Source organism: Haemaphysalis longicornis, unplaced genomic scaffold (assembly GCF_048455015.1).
Source record: "Haemaphysalis longicornis isolate Haplotype H1 unplaced genomic scaffold, Haemaphysalis longicornis Haplotype H1 scaffold_2, whole genome shotgun sequence".
NCBI classification, from domain to species: domain Eukaryota; kingdom Metazoa; phylum Arthropoda; class Arachnida; order Ixodida; family Ixodidae; genus Haemaphysalis; species Haemaphysalis longicornis.
Genome location: NW_027526295.1, coordinates 261,305,018 through 261,319,875, shown reverse-complemented (window position 1 = coordinate 261,319,875; position 14,858 = coordinate 261,305,018). Strand labels below are relative to the sequence as shown.

General features: G+C 46.9%; 1 protein-coding gene across 2 annotated transcripts; it reads left to right on the top strand.

Annotated features, from left to right (window-relative positions):
* The first annotated feature begins 45 nt into the window (after nucleotides 1-45).
* LOC144170525 (snRNA-activating protein complex subunit 3-like) lies at nucleotides 46-14,812 on the top strand. 2 transcript variants are annotated; one of them, XM_077700379.1, is made up of 9 exons: nucleotides 46-418; nucleotides 4,827-4,904; nucleotides 6,373-6,466; nucleotides 7,720-7,872; nucleotides 8,698-8,832; nucleotides 8,921-9,003; nucleotides 9,934-10,098; nucleotides 11,323-11,433; nucleotides 13,727-14,812. In XM_077700379.1, the coding sequence occupies exons 1-9, from the start codon at nucleotides 225-227 to the stop codon at nucleotides 13,872-13,874; spliced, it is 1,161 nt and encodes a 386-aa protein (XP_077556505.1). In that variant the 5' UTR covers nucleotides 46-224; the 3' UTR covers nucleotides 13,875-14,812. The 2 variants fall into 2 exon arrangements, with proteins under 2 accessions (XP_077556505.1, XP_077556507.1); XM_077700381.1 differs by lacking the exon at nucleotides 46-418 and adding an exon at nucleotides 705-909.
* The last annotated feature ends 46 nt before the right edge of the window (nucleotides 14,813-14,858 follow it).

The window sequence follows — 14,858 nt, the reverse complement described above, 5'->3', positions numbered from 1 at the left end:
AAAGCACGGTGCCGACATGATGCCGACAAGCGTCTTTAGGGCCATCATCATCATGTGCATCATGTTGATAAGCATGCGCGCGCAGTTAGTATCGTAGTATTATTAACTCCGCCATGACACCATTATTCTATCATTTTGACAGTTAGAGCTATTTCTTGGTTGAGGGAAAAGCCAGCCGCCGACGTTACAATAATAGTTCTGCGTGAACACTTTTACACACTGTCATGGAAACAGTTCATGAACCGAGCTTGAGGTCTTGGGTAGGTGAACGTATAAAAGTAGCAGAATTTAAGCAAAATTGGATGAAAGTATTGAAGGAATTCAGCCAAAGCGAAGATGATGGCGACATGAGAAAAGCCTTAATGCGGCGCATGAACATTTCGCAATCTGCGTTAAAGTCATTGGAGGATGACTGCGGGTAAGCAGCATGCTTAAATGTCATGCGTGTGGTACGAGTGGTACCGCCTCGGAGGCGGTAGTAGCAAAAGACAAAAGCACCCCTAACCTAGTGACCAGCCCTTCGGAGCATAAAACCACGCTTCAATCGTTTTATTTTATTCTTCGACGAGAAGAAAAGGAAGACTGCGGAAAAAAAATATGCCCACTTGCAGCTTGCCAAAGGCCGCATCCCTACGCGGATGTTCTGATGCTGTTTTCTGGCCACGTGGGCTGGCGTGGGCTGGTGGATACGCTTATCTTGTCGCCGTCGCCGCCTTGCGGTCTTTCACAGTTTGTGCGTTGCAGCCTTGCCGAATGCGGCGCTGGGTTTTATCTTACACCAGATAACCAAGATAACGCTAGTCGTGCATCGCCCCGCGGTGCCGGGAATGGAAGTTGCAACTGATAGGACTGGCCTGCCGGTACCGCTGCCGCGAGGCAGCCCGGAAAGCGACAAGGGGTTGCGACGTTGTAAGTTTCTGGTTAGATGTCGTATCTCACGATGCACTCGCCAGTGCTTACCGTTTTGAAAAATCAGCAACTACACAATTAAGCAGTATAACACTAAAAAATGCCACACGCTAGTCCATTTCAGCTAGTCCAATGAAAGCTTCTCTTTATGTCAATTTCCATCAATTCGTAAGATCGAAGGATCACGGCCCATGGACACAACTTGTTTCGACTGTGTTTCCGTCACTTCTTATTTCGCATGCATGTCCTCCGAGGACTGCAATAGTAATTTGATAATGCCCATTTGAGACGAATTAAAGTACAATCCTGATAAGTGTCCTCACTACTTGCCGATGCAAACACCGGCATACTGTGTGGAGTCATAGTTATACCAGGAGAAGAAGGAAAAAATGGACAAGGTGGTGGTGGTGAAAAACGTTCTTTACTGAGTTCAAGGGGTAGGGAAAGGGGTGTGGTCAGCCTCCTTCGTCCAGGAGGCCGCGGGCCTGCGCTGCATCCGTGGCTCGTTGCACCAGCGCGAGTTGACGCTCCGGCGCCGAGCTGGTCAGCCAGTTGAGTCGAGGACTACCAGGGTTGTGTGCTTGTGGTCTGTAGATCGAGCAATGTCTGTGTACCGTGTGTGAGGGTCTGAGCTGTGTCGTTTTTCAAGGAGCCTCACCCTGGCCTCTCGGCGTCCCCGGTTGTAGGTAGGATGCATGCGTTTTGGAACAGGATGGACCTTGAGGCGTTGACGGATGGTGAGAGGAATACGTTGCGGTGCTTGCTGTGAAGAAGGGGTAGTGCGTCCGATGTCCTGGAGAACTTTTCTTCCTGCTGGTGTCAATATGAGTCTCTGGAGGTGTGATGCGCGCTGTGCTTCCAACAGTTCACTTAAGGTATTATGCAGGCCGAGTTTGAGGAGACGATCGTTAGATGTGTAGGTTGGGAGGCCGAGGGCTGCTTTGTAGGCTTTTCTGATGAGGGTGTCCAGTTTGTTGATTTGAAATCACTGTCATTAGTGCTTAGGTGCCCTAGTAATTTTTTGCCTTCAGTGCACATTGCTAAATACTCTTCAGAATATTACACCATTTTTTTTTTACTCATGGTTCCCAAAGTTCAAAAGCGTATACTAACATTTTCAAAGATGTTAAATCCTTTTTCCTCTATGGAGTGACCCTCAAATGATTATCGCCTTTTGACTGCTAACAATGGTGATGGTGACGAAAGCGCCCCCTTATAGTGGTGCCTCATTGCCGATGGTGGTGGTGGTAACACCACCGAAGTTGTTTATGTGGTCGAAGTGTTGTTAACATAGTTATTTAACTGTTGCTTTTTTTTTTGTCTCAACAGTAGTTTGTGTTTTGCCGTTTGACTACGTTTATGTGCTCAAACTCACAGGGATTTAGTGGATTGCTAGTATGACTGACCTGTACGACTTGTGCATGGACAAACAAAGAGTCGCTGTTTGAAATGGGTAAAAGAAAAATTTTGAAGGCTGAGATAGCATGGAAACACGTCATAAGTAGTGCGACATCATTACATGAGTTTGTGTGTTACACAGGTTGTGCCTGTGCACAATAGTCTTTCAGAACAGTAAGGCACGGAGAAAATGCACCCGTGTATTTTTATTTTCTCCTTCCCCTTTTCACAAGAATTCTCTTGTTAGCACCAGCTACCGAAAAGTTGGAGAGTATAGATTTATTCACAGCTGTTGTAGAAATATTTTGGCTCGTCGTTTTCTGGGTCTTCCAGCTTTTCATTTATTTATTTGCACATACTATCACTTGTCTGGAAGACCAGAGTAGGAGTGGAAAAATTAGCTTGACAACCAAAGTACTTACGATGTAGAAATAATCTTGATGTATGGCATTTCGCAATGAAAACAAGTCGAGATGAAAACGTGTACATGCACTGGGAAGATAATGTTACATCAAAGCATACACAACAAGTGCACTGTTAATTCTTTTAATAAAAAAAAGGATACATAAAATATTCTTGATTGGTAGTGATTATATTGTTATCTGTCCTATGTCAATGATGGCTGACGAGTAGATGGTTATTGTAGATACTGTAGAATAGACTTAGCCTCGTGTATTTTTCAAGGTTGAATGTACTGCAGGTCATCTCAGTCATAATAAGTGAAACTGAACCTTGTCTCCTCCAGTACCGAGTCTAAATTAAGTGCAGTGCACATCTTTGAATACTCTCTCAGTTTTTTTCACAATTTTTTACATGTGTATACCAGACTTCACAGGCATAGTCCAATATTGGTCACGCTAACATCTTGTTTCTGCTCATGTGAGTTTGTTGGGTGTACACTAAAGATATATTGAACTTTTATTTGCTCTACCAACTCTCCTTGTCCTGGTCAGGTCAAAAGTTGGTTACTCCCAGGTACTTGGACATGCTGACCTTTTTAAGGGGTTATTATATAGTTTGTGATCAAATTTTAATGGTCTTAATTTGTAACAGCCGTAAAAACTGATTTTAGAAATTCAAGGGCAATTGCCATTTGCCACATCAATCGTTCATTTATTTTGTACAGATACTAATCATTTGGTTTAATCTGGTAAGCAGTGAACTCAGTTTGAGTGTAGATAGTGCAGCATCTGCAAATAATCTGGTGGGAACAGAAGGGCCATCATTAAATCATTCGGAAGGTGTCAGAAGACTACCTAGCACTGACCACTGCATGACTGCTGGCTTGATACGAGATATGGTAAATGTTTTGCTCACTTCTTTGACCTTTAATCTAAGAGGCCCACCAATTTGGAAGTTATGCCCTCACTGTCGCTGCACAGCCATGGGGTGTCAGCACCCTCGTTACCTGCTTCTGTGCTAGTATTAGCATCTTCACCAATGTCACACCACTATAGGGCCCCCGGGCAATCGTGCCTCTCCCGAGAGGAAGCTACAACTTGCCGGTGACTCCAGACGAATACCTACCCTCATCTCATCCGCCTCCACCTCGTCTTGCCCACCTAACAACCTTGTTCACAACCCAGAACTCTACCTCATTTTATAATACAGTGTGGGCGCAATCCCAAGCTTCCACCTCTCCGATCCCCTCTTCCCACCCCTGAGCTGTGGGAGAACCTGGTGACCAGCGGCTGTCTGGATGTACAGCAACTTCTGGCATCCAGAGCGAAGGCTCTCTGCTTACCTCATGGGTTCCCGGACTAGGGAACCACTCCCATTTCAGAAAGCTCAAATAAACGTTTCTCTCTCTCTCTCCCTCTGTGCTCTCTGTCACCAGCCTGACACCCTATCCCATTAAGTATGGGTGTGCCAACGCACCCCATATTTACGCCCCCCCTTCTCCACCCCACCTTCGAGCAGTGGAGAGCATTCCTGGCTAGCCTTCGACCTGGATACCTAACTCAACCTGGTGTCCCAAGAGAGGGCAGCCAGTCAAAGCTAAGGAATCCTGGACTAGGGATGCCTTTCATGGGGCAAGGCGGCCTGTAACATCAGCCTCTGGTCAACGAATAAATACCTACTCTCCCTCTCTTGTTAGTTATGAGGAGCACTCCACAGCACAAATGTCCACTCTTTTTATTTTTATTTTTGCTAGCATTGCTAGCAGACCCTATGCGCCTCCTGTTTCCCAAAAGCAATCTTAGTGTCACACATGAGCAGAGGTATGTTAACTTAGTGGTCTGGCATTCAAGGAGGCCCGCACCTGCTTGTATCTGCTGGTTGGTCATGCAAGAGCTGCTTTGGGACTGTCACATTACTCTTTTATGCCGCTGTGCAATGCGCTGTGTAGGCATTGCTCATGCGACACGTGAAAGAGGAGCACTTGAGGAGGAACCACGAATGGTTGCCCTGCAATAGCGACGGTCACGTGTGCAATACTCATGTTTGCTTGCATTCTCCTCTGTTTGCAGCAGACAGCATCGCACTGCTACTACCTTCTTCTGTCTGTCTCTTTTCAGCCCGAGTCAGTTGTGCTGCGGAGAGGAAACCATGGATGCAACTGAAATTCCCGAAGACGTTGGCCTCATGACACTGAAGTAAGCTCCCACAGTGGCGCTCTCATTCCACGTGGCAGCCAAGCCTGCTCTCGCGCATTGGCCAGAGTGCTAGGACTATGCAATCACCATGTGGTGCCATATCAGCAGCAGCGCAACATGTTTCACCAATAAGTAGTCAGCAGTGGCGGAATAGTTGTTTGTTTGTGGCTCCCTGTTGGGAGGCACTGGTGATTGTTTCCATCTTGCTGAGACTCGCCTGAAATGTGCCGTCACTGCTGCTGAATTGTTTTCTCCCATGTAGATGCAACCGCATGAAAACTAACACAGTCTACAAAAACTCGACGCTGCAACGGTGACGTAGATAATAGTGGCACATGATTTACGAGATGATAGTGGCCACGTTCACTCCGTGCCGACGCCACATTTTGGCTACCCAGCTGAATGTGCATCGCAGCGTCTGCGCATTCTCTGCTCCCGCAACAGATGCCACTAGTGTAACCTGTGCCAAATGTTTGCGACATTATGCAGCCACCTCAGGAAAGAAAGTTTTTCCTCAAGTCTTGTTTCTTACCTTGTGGCTAAGACACAGCGAGAAATACCACGCTGTACTGCTATGCAGCACTGCTTGAAGGCTAGCGCATGGGTTCGGGTACTCACACAGGAGAGTACCCAAACCTGTATGCTGCAGCAACGAAGGAGGCTTTATTGGTGAATAGATATGGGTTGTACTTTACCCAAGTGTACGACTGCCTGTCACAGCAGAGGTGGAATGCCCACACTTTCGTTTTATATATACCCGAAATAGCGCTTTGTGGAAGCAAGGTTTCCACTCAAAAGGAAGTGTTGGTGGGAAACTAATTAAGGGCTGCCTTTCGATGTCCGTGTTGGCATGGCACGCGGGACAGCGGGAGATGGCGTGGGCAGTTTTGGAGCTAGTAAACGTGTGACTGAGCCACTGGCCAGCGTGGTAGCCCCCGCAAACTGGGCCCAGGCCCAAATTAGGCCTGCCCCAAATTGGGGCAGGCTCCAAGAAGGTCCCCGCAAACAGAGGCAGTGTCTTGTGCAGTCCAACCGAACCTCATCACAAAATTGAGAGAGAAACGTGCGGCGTTTTTCTAGTGGTGCCCATTTTCTCTTGCAGCACACTGGATAGTTTGCTCAGTCTGTGTCCCTGCTGGCATTGTTGCCTTGTGCCACAGGGTTCTTTGCCTACTACTGTCCACTTGGATATCTGGACTGTGGATACAACAGCATGCCCTTTTTTCTACACACACTGCATCTGCAGCTTTCCCACCTTGCACTGCTCTTGTCTGAGCCCCAAATAGTAAACTGCATCCTGCAGTGTTGTCATAGAACTTTCTTGGCTTTCCTTACCGAGACGGCAAGCAGAGCATTCAGCCTTAGAGGGAGGAACAGTTTCTAAATGTTGGCTGTCTAAATGCAAGGAATTTAGTCTGATTTCTGTCTTGTTGTTAATGAAAGAATTAACGAAGGAATTGATGTGCAGGCTGCAGAAGAAAGACCTGCTGAAACGAAAGGATGTCCATTATCGCACCAAGACAAACCGGTTCCTCCACAAGACTTGCGTCCTCTCAAATATGGTGAGTGAATTTGCGATGTCCTTGTCTGTGCATATGTGTTAATTTTTCTCAGCATTTCAAGCTGCTGCTCGGTGGTTGTGCCTCCTTTTCTACAACTAATTGTGTTTTTGCAACAATTTTTTCTTATAAAAAATTACAGCACAATTGAGATCACACACGGAAGAACAACGGGACAAGCGAGCGCTCGCTGTCTGACTCTCGCTCTAATTTTTTATCATAATGTACCAACTTGCCCAACAGCTTGTTTTAATTTTTTCCTAACCTGAGCATTCTAAGAATATCCACAGTGATCTCCTCCTCTTCCAGGCTCCCAGACGATCCTCGCGTGCAGTTATGTTCTTTGGCAGCAATCATGCTGTGCAAAAAAAAAAAAAAAAAATTCTCTACAGAATGACAGCAATGCCTCAAGTTGCATTGCCATATGCTCAGGGCAATGTTATTTGTCGCAGCTGTTGCTCGTCGCTCTGATGCTCCTTTGCAAATTGTCACAGAAACACTGTTTTAGACACCCCTGCTGACCTTTCTTCGCAGTGATCAGTCTTTATGGGATAAAGGTAAAAGCCGGTGCCTTCAGTGAGGAAAGTTCCACCCTGGAATACTCACTGATGCCAGCCCACTCTTTCTAGGTGTGGTGTTTATTATTCTCACTTCCAAGGGTGGCAGCGGCCTGGGTTTGGTTCCCAGTAGTTCTTATGAATTTTGTCCTTGGAATAGTTTTCAACGTGCACGGTTGCAGTGCTAAACCCTCAAAACCTGTCAGCTCCCACAAGCAGCCCTCGCCGTTTCATCCCCCTATCAAGGGATTGGCAATGGCGCCAAATGTGTGTGAACAGGAAAGGCAGAGGTGAGTTATTTGCCCTCACCGACTTGAGCAGGATAGCACTGTGTAGGTTGAGCTGCCTTCTAGCCATTGTGGAAAGGCTTGCTGCCAACAGGGTACATCCGTTGGTGCTGCTCAGTCGTGGTGGCACTGCGTGTGCCATTGCTGCATCGGTTGGGGCGGAGAAAAGGGAGCGTGCCTATGGTGACACTCAATTGTAGGAGAGCATGATGAGCGTACATCATTCTTCGTGTTTCATCTTTTTCCCATGCTGTTTTCACTACTTGGTTTATACGTTGTCACGTGTGCTGTCCCTGCAGCAGCAGCAGCAGCAGCTATAGGCTGCGAGATGTCTTCAGTGGCCAGGAAGGTATGCCAACGCATTGCGCTCTTTTTCTCTCTCTCTCTCTCTCTCTTTCCTCGTGGCCCCCAGAACGCTGTGCCGGTGCCGCCTTCCTCCGAGGCGTGCCTGCCAGAGGAGAGGGTGGCTCCTGGGGAGGTGGTGCTGGTGGTGCAGGTGTACAAGCCCATGAGGCCGCCTCCTGGTTCCAGGAAAATGCGCATGGCCGGCTGCCTCTCTTACAAGGCAGGTCTCAGCCACGTTTTGCGAGGGGCTCAAATTACTCCTACGCAGGGGCGACACAAAAAGGGGGCGGTGTTTGCGATTGAATGTAGCTCTACCAAGGCTACAGCACTGCCATCCTCCCTCCTGGCTGTGCTCTACGGTTTCAGTCAGTACACTGTGCTGTGGTGGGTACATGGCCAAAGCTCTGATCTTACCAAAAGGTGTTGAAACAGTCAAGCCAAGCGTGGTCTTCGCTTGTGTGTGTGCAATGTCCTAGTGGCGTTTGGCATTCGCCAAGTGCGCCAAGATGCGTGTATTGCTCATCAGCAAGTGCATTGCATGCACACTCCAACAACGTTGCCAGGGTATTTATGTCCTTTCACTTTGGCAGTTAACATGCTCAGCAAATGGTTGCAGTCTGAAATGTAGCCAATCCTCGCAGCACCCTTGAAGAAGAGGCACTACTGTTACAGCCATCCATGGCGTGGGTGAAAATCTCCAGAGGTGCCCAGTAAATTAGCTTAACATTTTCCTGGGCGATCTCGCACTACAACGAAGTGAACTGAATGCACATGCATTACAGGGAACAGCTAGTCGCTGCTCAGTTGCAAGCAACCTGTGGCAGCAAGCCTCAATGGCATGCAAAACAGACCTTTGTGGGCTTGCTTGCAACCATTTTGTCAAAAATCCCAGTGGGCAGGGGGAGAGGGTAGCACACAGGAGGCACTAGGTGTGGCTCTAAAATGGGTTCCCCCTCACCATAGGGCATCTTTGGGAGATAAGTCCTTCTGTTTGGTGCTGCCAGTGCACTCACACAATCTTTTTTTCTCTATCTCTCTTCTCCAGATCCAGGCAGAAATAGCAGTGCTCGGCTGCCAGAAACTGCGCAGCCTGCGTACGAAGATCAGTTGCATCTCGGACGCTGCCTTGGTGGGAGACTTCAGCGAGAGCACAGACGATCCCGTTGGGCCCAGGGCTTCGGTTTGTCATCGTTTTCTTTGCCCTTTTAGCCTCACGAAAAGGTGGCCAAAAGGGCTGCACGCTGACACGCTCTTTGTTTGCATTGCAGGATCTGTACAAGTCGGGCTTCTTTTACATAGGGGACACGTTTTACAACGACATGTCTGACCCATCGTGCAAGGACTACAGCCAGTAGGTGTACTGCTTTGTACTGCTTGGACTCCTTTCATACCCGCCCGTCTGTTCCACACGTGTCACTTCGCCTTTTTCGAGATCATCTCGTGTGGTTTGGCCTGATCACTGGTTTAGACTTGGGCACAGTGGGAGCGGCTATAGGAGTTGTGCACAGCTGTGGCTTCTGTCTAGTGGCCCGACGTGTTTGCGTTGCTAAAAATAATTGAGGGCGGGCACAGAAATGCCACAATTTGTAAACTTGAATTTATTATAAGGCAGGATTTCATAGAAGAGCCATGATGCTGCATGGATAGATGCAGACAGCCACCATGCTAAAAGGTGACAAAAAACTGTCAGATGGCTTCGTTTGTTGCCAGATTTCACCTCGTGTGCGCACATGTGCCCAATAAAAGAGAGGTGATGTCCAGAGCTACAAGATTTACTGTAGGGTCAGCTGCATGTCCCACTGTAGTGATTTCCGGCAGTGTTGAAAGGGAAATGCGGAGCAAGGGAAGCTGGGGCTGCAGCAGTTTAGATTTATTCTAAAGAAGTTTACTCACAGGCAATCTTGAACAAGCATCCAATGATGGATAACTGCATGAGAACTGGCATGGAGAACTGGAGACGTGTGCCACGTAGATACTGCGGCAACAGTGGCTGCCACAGTCGACTAAAGCTGTTTGGTGGTGGTTGCAGGCACTGTGTTCAGTGTGATGTAGATTTCATTGCAAGGGACATGTTTAGCTATCACTTGGGAACGGAGCGTAAATGACTCCAGCATATTTACATTCCCATTGGACTAGGCTTTCATCCAGCACATCCTGCTCTACAGCTCTGGGCATCAGCACTCTCAATGGGAGAGCCTCCTGCGTACGAGTCTGTTTGATTGGCTGCTAGTGCATAATTTGGTGCCAGAGGCCCAAGTGCATGCCGATTTCTCGCCCTCAGGGTAATCATCGATTGGGCGAAGAATCCCAGGCGCAAGGTGGGTCCCTTCAAGACGGCCCGCATGGAGGAGAGCACCTTCGATGATCTGGAGCTGCGCTTGGGCTACCCATACGTCTACGTCCACCAGGGCTACTGCGAGCACCTGATGGTCTTCTCGGACATGAGGTGGGTGGGGAAGCCACGCGTGGGACTCCGCTATGCTTCCTTCCCTTGGCCGTCTGGTCGTTTTAGCGACGAGCAGGGGAGAAAAAAAAAAAAAAACTCCAAAACGAAGTCGTGATTTCAGCGGACCATTCATAAACCAAGCTCATATACCTGGAGCATCGTTTTTAAGCGACAAAGGCGCAAGCTGCATGTGAACACCTCGCCAAGCCCCACGCAATTTTCACTGTTTCCCGCCCCTCCAAGTGATGCCCCAACCCCAGAATACATGCATTCGAATGCCAACACCACGTTGCTTCAAAACAACGTCCATCACTTTAGGAAATAAAGCACCTGGTATTCGTGTTTTAATATATTTTTGTGCCTGCGAGAAAATTGCAGCGCAGATGTTCAAATTTCAATGAACCAATGAGCGGACGGTTGCAAAACGGTCATTATCATATAAAGCACTGTCAGTCAGACAGCATGGCAGTAGGGATCTATGAGTAATGTTTTCCACTCCTTACGCACTGTCGATCTGAGGGCATGACAGTGGGGATCTATGAGGAGAGGAAGAGCAGCATTGTTTGTCGTCAAGTGCAAGCTAGACAACTTAAATTGCATAAAACTGCGTATAATTAAGCTAGTCAATAAGGAAAGACGAAGAAAGAAAATTAGGTTGCCGTGGCTGCACACCTTACGTTGCTCTTATGGGCCAAGTTTCCCCCCCTAGAGCATGCAAAAACATTCGTGAAGCTGCCTTTTATGATTTTTCCCTTTTGTTGTTGCTCAAAAAAATGATGATAACCGATTGGTTTGAAGCAACAGCAGTTAGCGTCTTTTTTTTTATGCCCTACAATCTTTTTTAATCCTTTTCTTTTTGCACCAGTTACCGAAGCATACCCAAAAATTGTAAGTTTCAGATTTCATGTTCACAATTGCAAGTATCCACTTTGTTTATAGACTACTCAGACAAAAAAAAAGAAACCTTGTTCACTTCAAAAGGAGAAGGGACTATTGGCACATGCCTACTGGCACGTGTAATTTTAAAGGGGATTTTTTTGCAGCTGTTTGGCATAAGCAGTAATTCACAATATCCAAGACTGATATTAATGTTGCTTTTAACTGCTGTCCCATTTCTGCTCTGCCCTGCCATTGTCGCATTCTTTGTCAGCCTCTGTTCTCGAGTCCCTCTTAGGAGAAGCTGTGTAGCGGTGAACTTGAGGCGATGCTCAAATTCCCCGCCAGGGTCATCCACCCCAGCGACAGCCAGAACGTGATGGACTACCCGATTGTGCTGAAGACCTTCCCATTCGGCAAGCGGGTGCTGTGCATGCTCTGCAAGCAGTCCACATGCACGTAAGTCACCAACACTTCCCAGGGGGATTCAAGTGCTGTCCCACACTTTTTACCTCCCGCTGCAAATACTCTTGAACTGTATGCATATGCAGTTCCAATTTTACTTGCACTATTACACATGCATCATTTCTACCACTAGTCCTTATCAGTTTTGAAGTCGGAAAGTAGTCGAAACCGCTGCCTTTGGTGGTTTTGTGGGAAAGGGCATGAAGCTGCTTGCTTTTTTATGTGTATGACTCACTTGCTCAAAGGTTGATGCACAGTAGAGGCAGGGCAAGTGCTGATGCACTTGCTGATGCACTTGCTGATGCACGGTGCGGGCATGCAATGGCTTGGCGTTAAGCTCAACAACACGCAATGGGGTGCAACATAGTTGACATTGACAACTTGACATTCAAGTACGGTGTTTTGGCACGTCACAAGGCCCAACTTGAAGGTTATACTTAATGCAAGCCTCAGATGTTAGGCTTAACGTCACGCTTTGAGATGCGCCATCGTCATTATTGGGTACCACTGGAAGAAGTGCTCATTGTACTCATCCAGCTGCAGGTACGGGTTGACATAAAATCTCAAAGCGATACAGTAAGCCTGAGCACATAGTTGCTGCCATTAGTCTAGAAACGTTGCACACACCCACATTATACAGTAGAACCCAGATTATACGACTTTCTCGGGACTTGAAAAAGTGTAAAATGTGGGCATTTGTAAAATCCGAACCGCAACAATTGCACCTTTAAATACAATTTCGCACAATGAATTTGCAAAAAAAAAAAATACTTGATTTAAACTACAAACTGATACTTTGCATGGCTTGGAAACCCATATCATTAAAAAAAAAGAAAATGCGAAAAGAAAGTGCAGGTGCCAATCACTCTGTATTAGAACGAGCCGTGCACCGGGTCCACTGCTGCGATTCCCGCCAGCCAGTGCGAATCAGGGCACACACGATCATGACAAACACGTGTTGAAGCCTAAGCCTGTCTGCATAACCAGCGCAACCTCAGTGGGAGAAATGAACACCTGCACACTGCCCCGGCGACTGGTGCACAAGATGAGATGCCAGCGGAGAGGGGGGGGAAGGCATTGTGCAGGGGAGCAGGCGGCCTGTAGGGGAGGGGAGAGAAAAAGGTGAGACTGAGAAGAAATCTGTGTTAGAGAGAACTGATTAAATTAAGCAGACAAGGTCTGCGGAACAGGCCTATGGCTTTTTCATTTAATCGAGGTTTTGAATGCACTGTTTCTGTGGTAACTTCACTGGGACTCGACTAGTCCGTCGTAAACCAGAGGACATACAAGTAGGGTTACGCTGTAGATTTCACCAGTCAGTGCGTCAATCAGTTTGAGCGCAAGCATTTACAGAGGTGGACCTCAAGAAATCTACCTTATACTAAATTTTGTTTACGTACTCTGAAAGTTACAAACCCACAATGTAGCTCATACCCACTGTGGGGTGTTATTGGATAACGCCTTGCAAGCAGGAATTTCAACTGATTTTTGCACAATATTCTCTGCTTGGCCAAGCAAAACCATCTGCTACTTCTTTTACCATACTTAATTACCAGATCATTTAAAATATGCTCATTTTAAAGACAGTGTAGCCAAGAAGAGCCCCTTTATTGTTCGTATCTCTGCTGAAAGTTGATAAAAAATTCCTTGTTATCCCAAACTGACTATTTGTGCAAACTGCCCTCTCCCAGATATGTGGGTTGGCTGGAGAGTGGCTCACTTTTAGACTCCGACGGTCTCTTCAAGGTTGCGAAAAGGAGAATAGGAGAGAGAATGCGGGCTTTCATTTTAAAACTGCTCATTGGACTAGCCTCCCTCTGACTTAGTGCCATCTAAAGGACAACAGTTGCAATGGAGGGAAATTGCAGAGTGAAAAAGGCTAGCATTACTTCTAAACAGAGCAGAGCATTGTTCGTCATCGTTAAGTGCAAGCTGCGCAACTTAATCGCATAAAACTGCGTCTAATTAGGCTAGACAATTCTTGCTCTCTCAACGGCTGTGCCAGTGCGAGAGAACCAAACCAAGGACAACCGTGTGTGGCTTTTGCGATGGCATAGTTTTTAATATGCCATTTGAATGATGCTTGGAAACCATGAAACAGTTATATGCTAGAGTGGTGGGAACTAGCAAAGTGTGGTGAGCCACAAGGGGCGTGCCACAGATAGCCCGGTTTGCACAATATCCTCCCCCACAGCATGCGGCACCGTAGCCACAGCTCTGCAGATGCGAGTGCTACAGTGCAAGCACTGAGCAGCTTGGTCAGTCGTGTCGCTTGATCTTCCCACAGGTGGGTGGTGTACGAGAACGATAGACTCACAGACGACCCGTTCTTCCTCTGCAAGGTCTGCCACACGTCCTTCAACTACACAGCAGACAAGAAGAAGATTGGACACTTCCGTGCGCAGCCGTTCCTGGACTGGAATGCAGTGCTGTAGCTGCAACGATGGCTTCTTTTGTCACGACATTGCAAGTTTGGAGGTTGTGCAGCAGTCAGGCCTGACAACTGCTTGCTAGCGCACTTTATCGGTGCATACCTTTCTTTCTCACAAGGTTTACTTTTGCAGTTTCTAGTCATCAGGAAGTTTCTTTTTGGTGTACAGTCATCACCTAATGTCCTAGCCGTTTGCTGGTGCCTAGTCTTGCGTTACAAAGTGTACTTTCGCAGTTTGTAATACTTTTTTTTTTTTTTTTTTCAGTTTGTCACCTCTCGTCTTTCAGTTCATTGAAGGCGGCCAGGTACAGTTTTTGGATTGCAGTTTCTAGTCTATCTAGAGGTTTCCGTTTGGTGTAGTTCATATCCTAATGTCTTTCAAGAGGTTTCTTTTTGGTGTGCAGTCATCACCTAATGTCCTCTCCCTTTATCAGTGCCTAGTCTGGTGTTACAAAGTGTACTTTTGCAGTTTTTAAGGTCGTTTTATTTTTTGTGCGCAGTTCGTTACCTCATGTTTCAGTTCATTGAAGGCATTCAGGTGCAGTTTGTGGATCGCAGTTTCTAGTCTATCGGGTGGTTTCCATTTGGTGTAGTTCATACCGTTATGTCATTCAGGTTGTGTGGCAGTTAGACCTGACAACTGCTTGCTAGCGCACTTTATCGGTGCATAGCTTTCTTTCTCACAAGGTTTACTTTTGCAGTTTCTAGTCATCAAGAGGTTTCTTTTTGGTGTACAGTCATCACCTAATGTATTTTAACTTGTTTCAGTCGCCAGGTGCAGTTGTGTTGCCTGGGTGATGTATTCTGCCACGAAGTTGTGTGCAATTAATAGTTCAGTCACTGTTTATAGCCGTTTATCAGTGCCTAGTCATGTGTCACAATGTGTACTTTTGCAGTTTCTAAGTTTTTTTTTTTTTTTTTTGTGTGTACAGTTCGTTACCTCACATCTTTCAGTTCATTTAATTAAGGCGGCCAGGTGCAGTTTGTG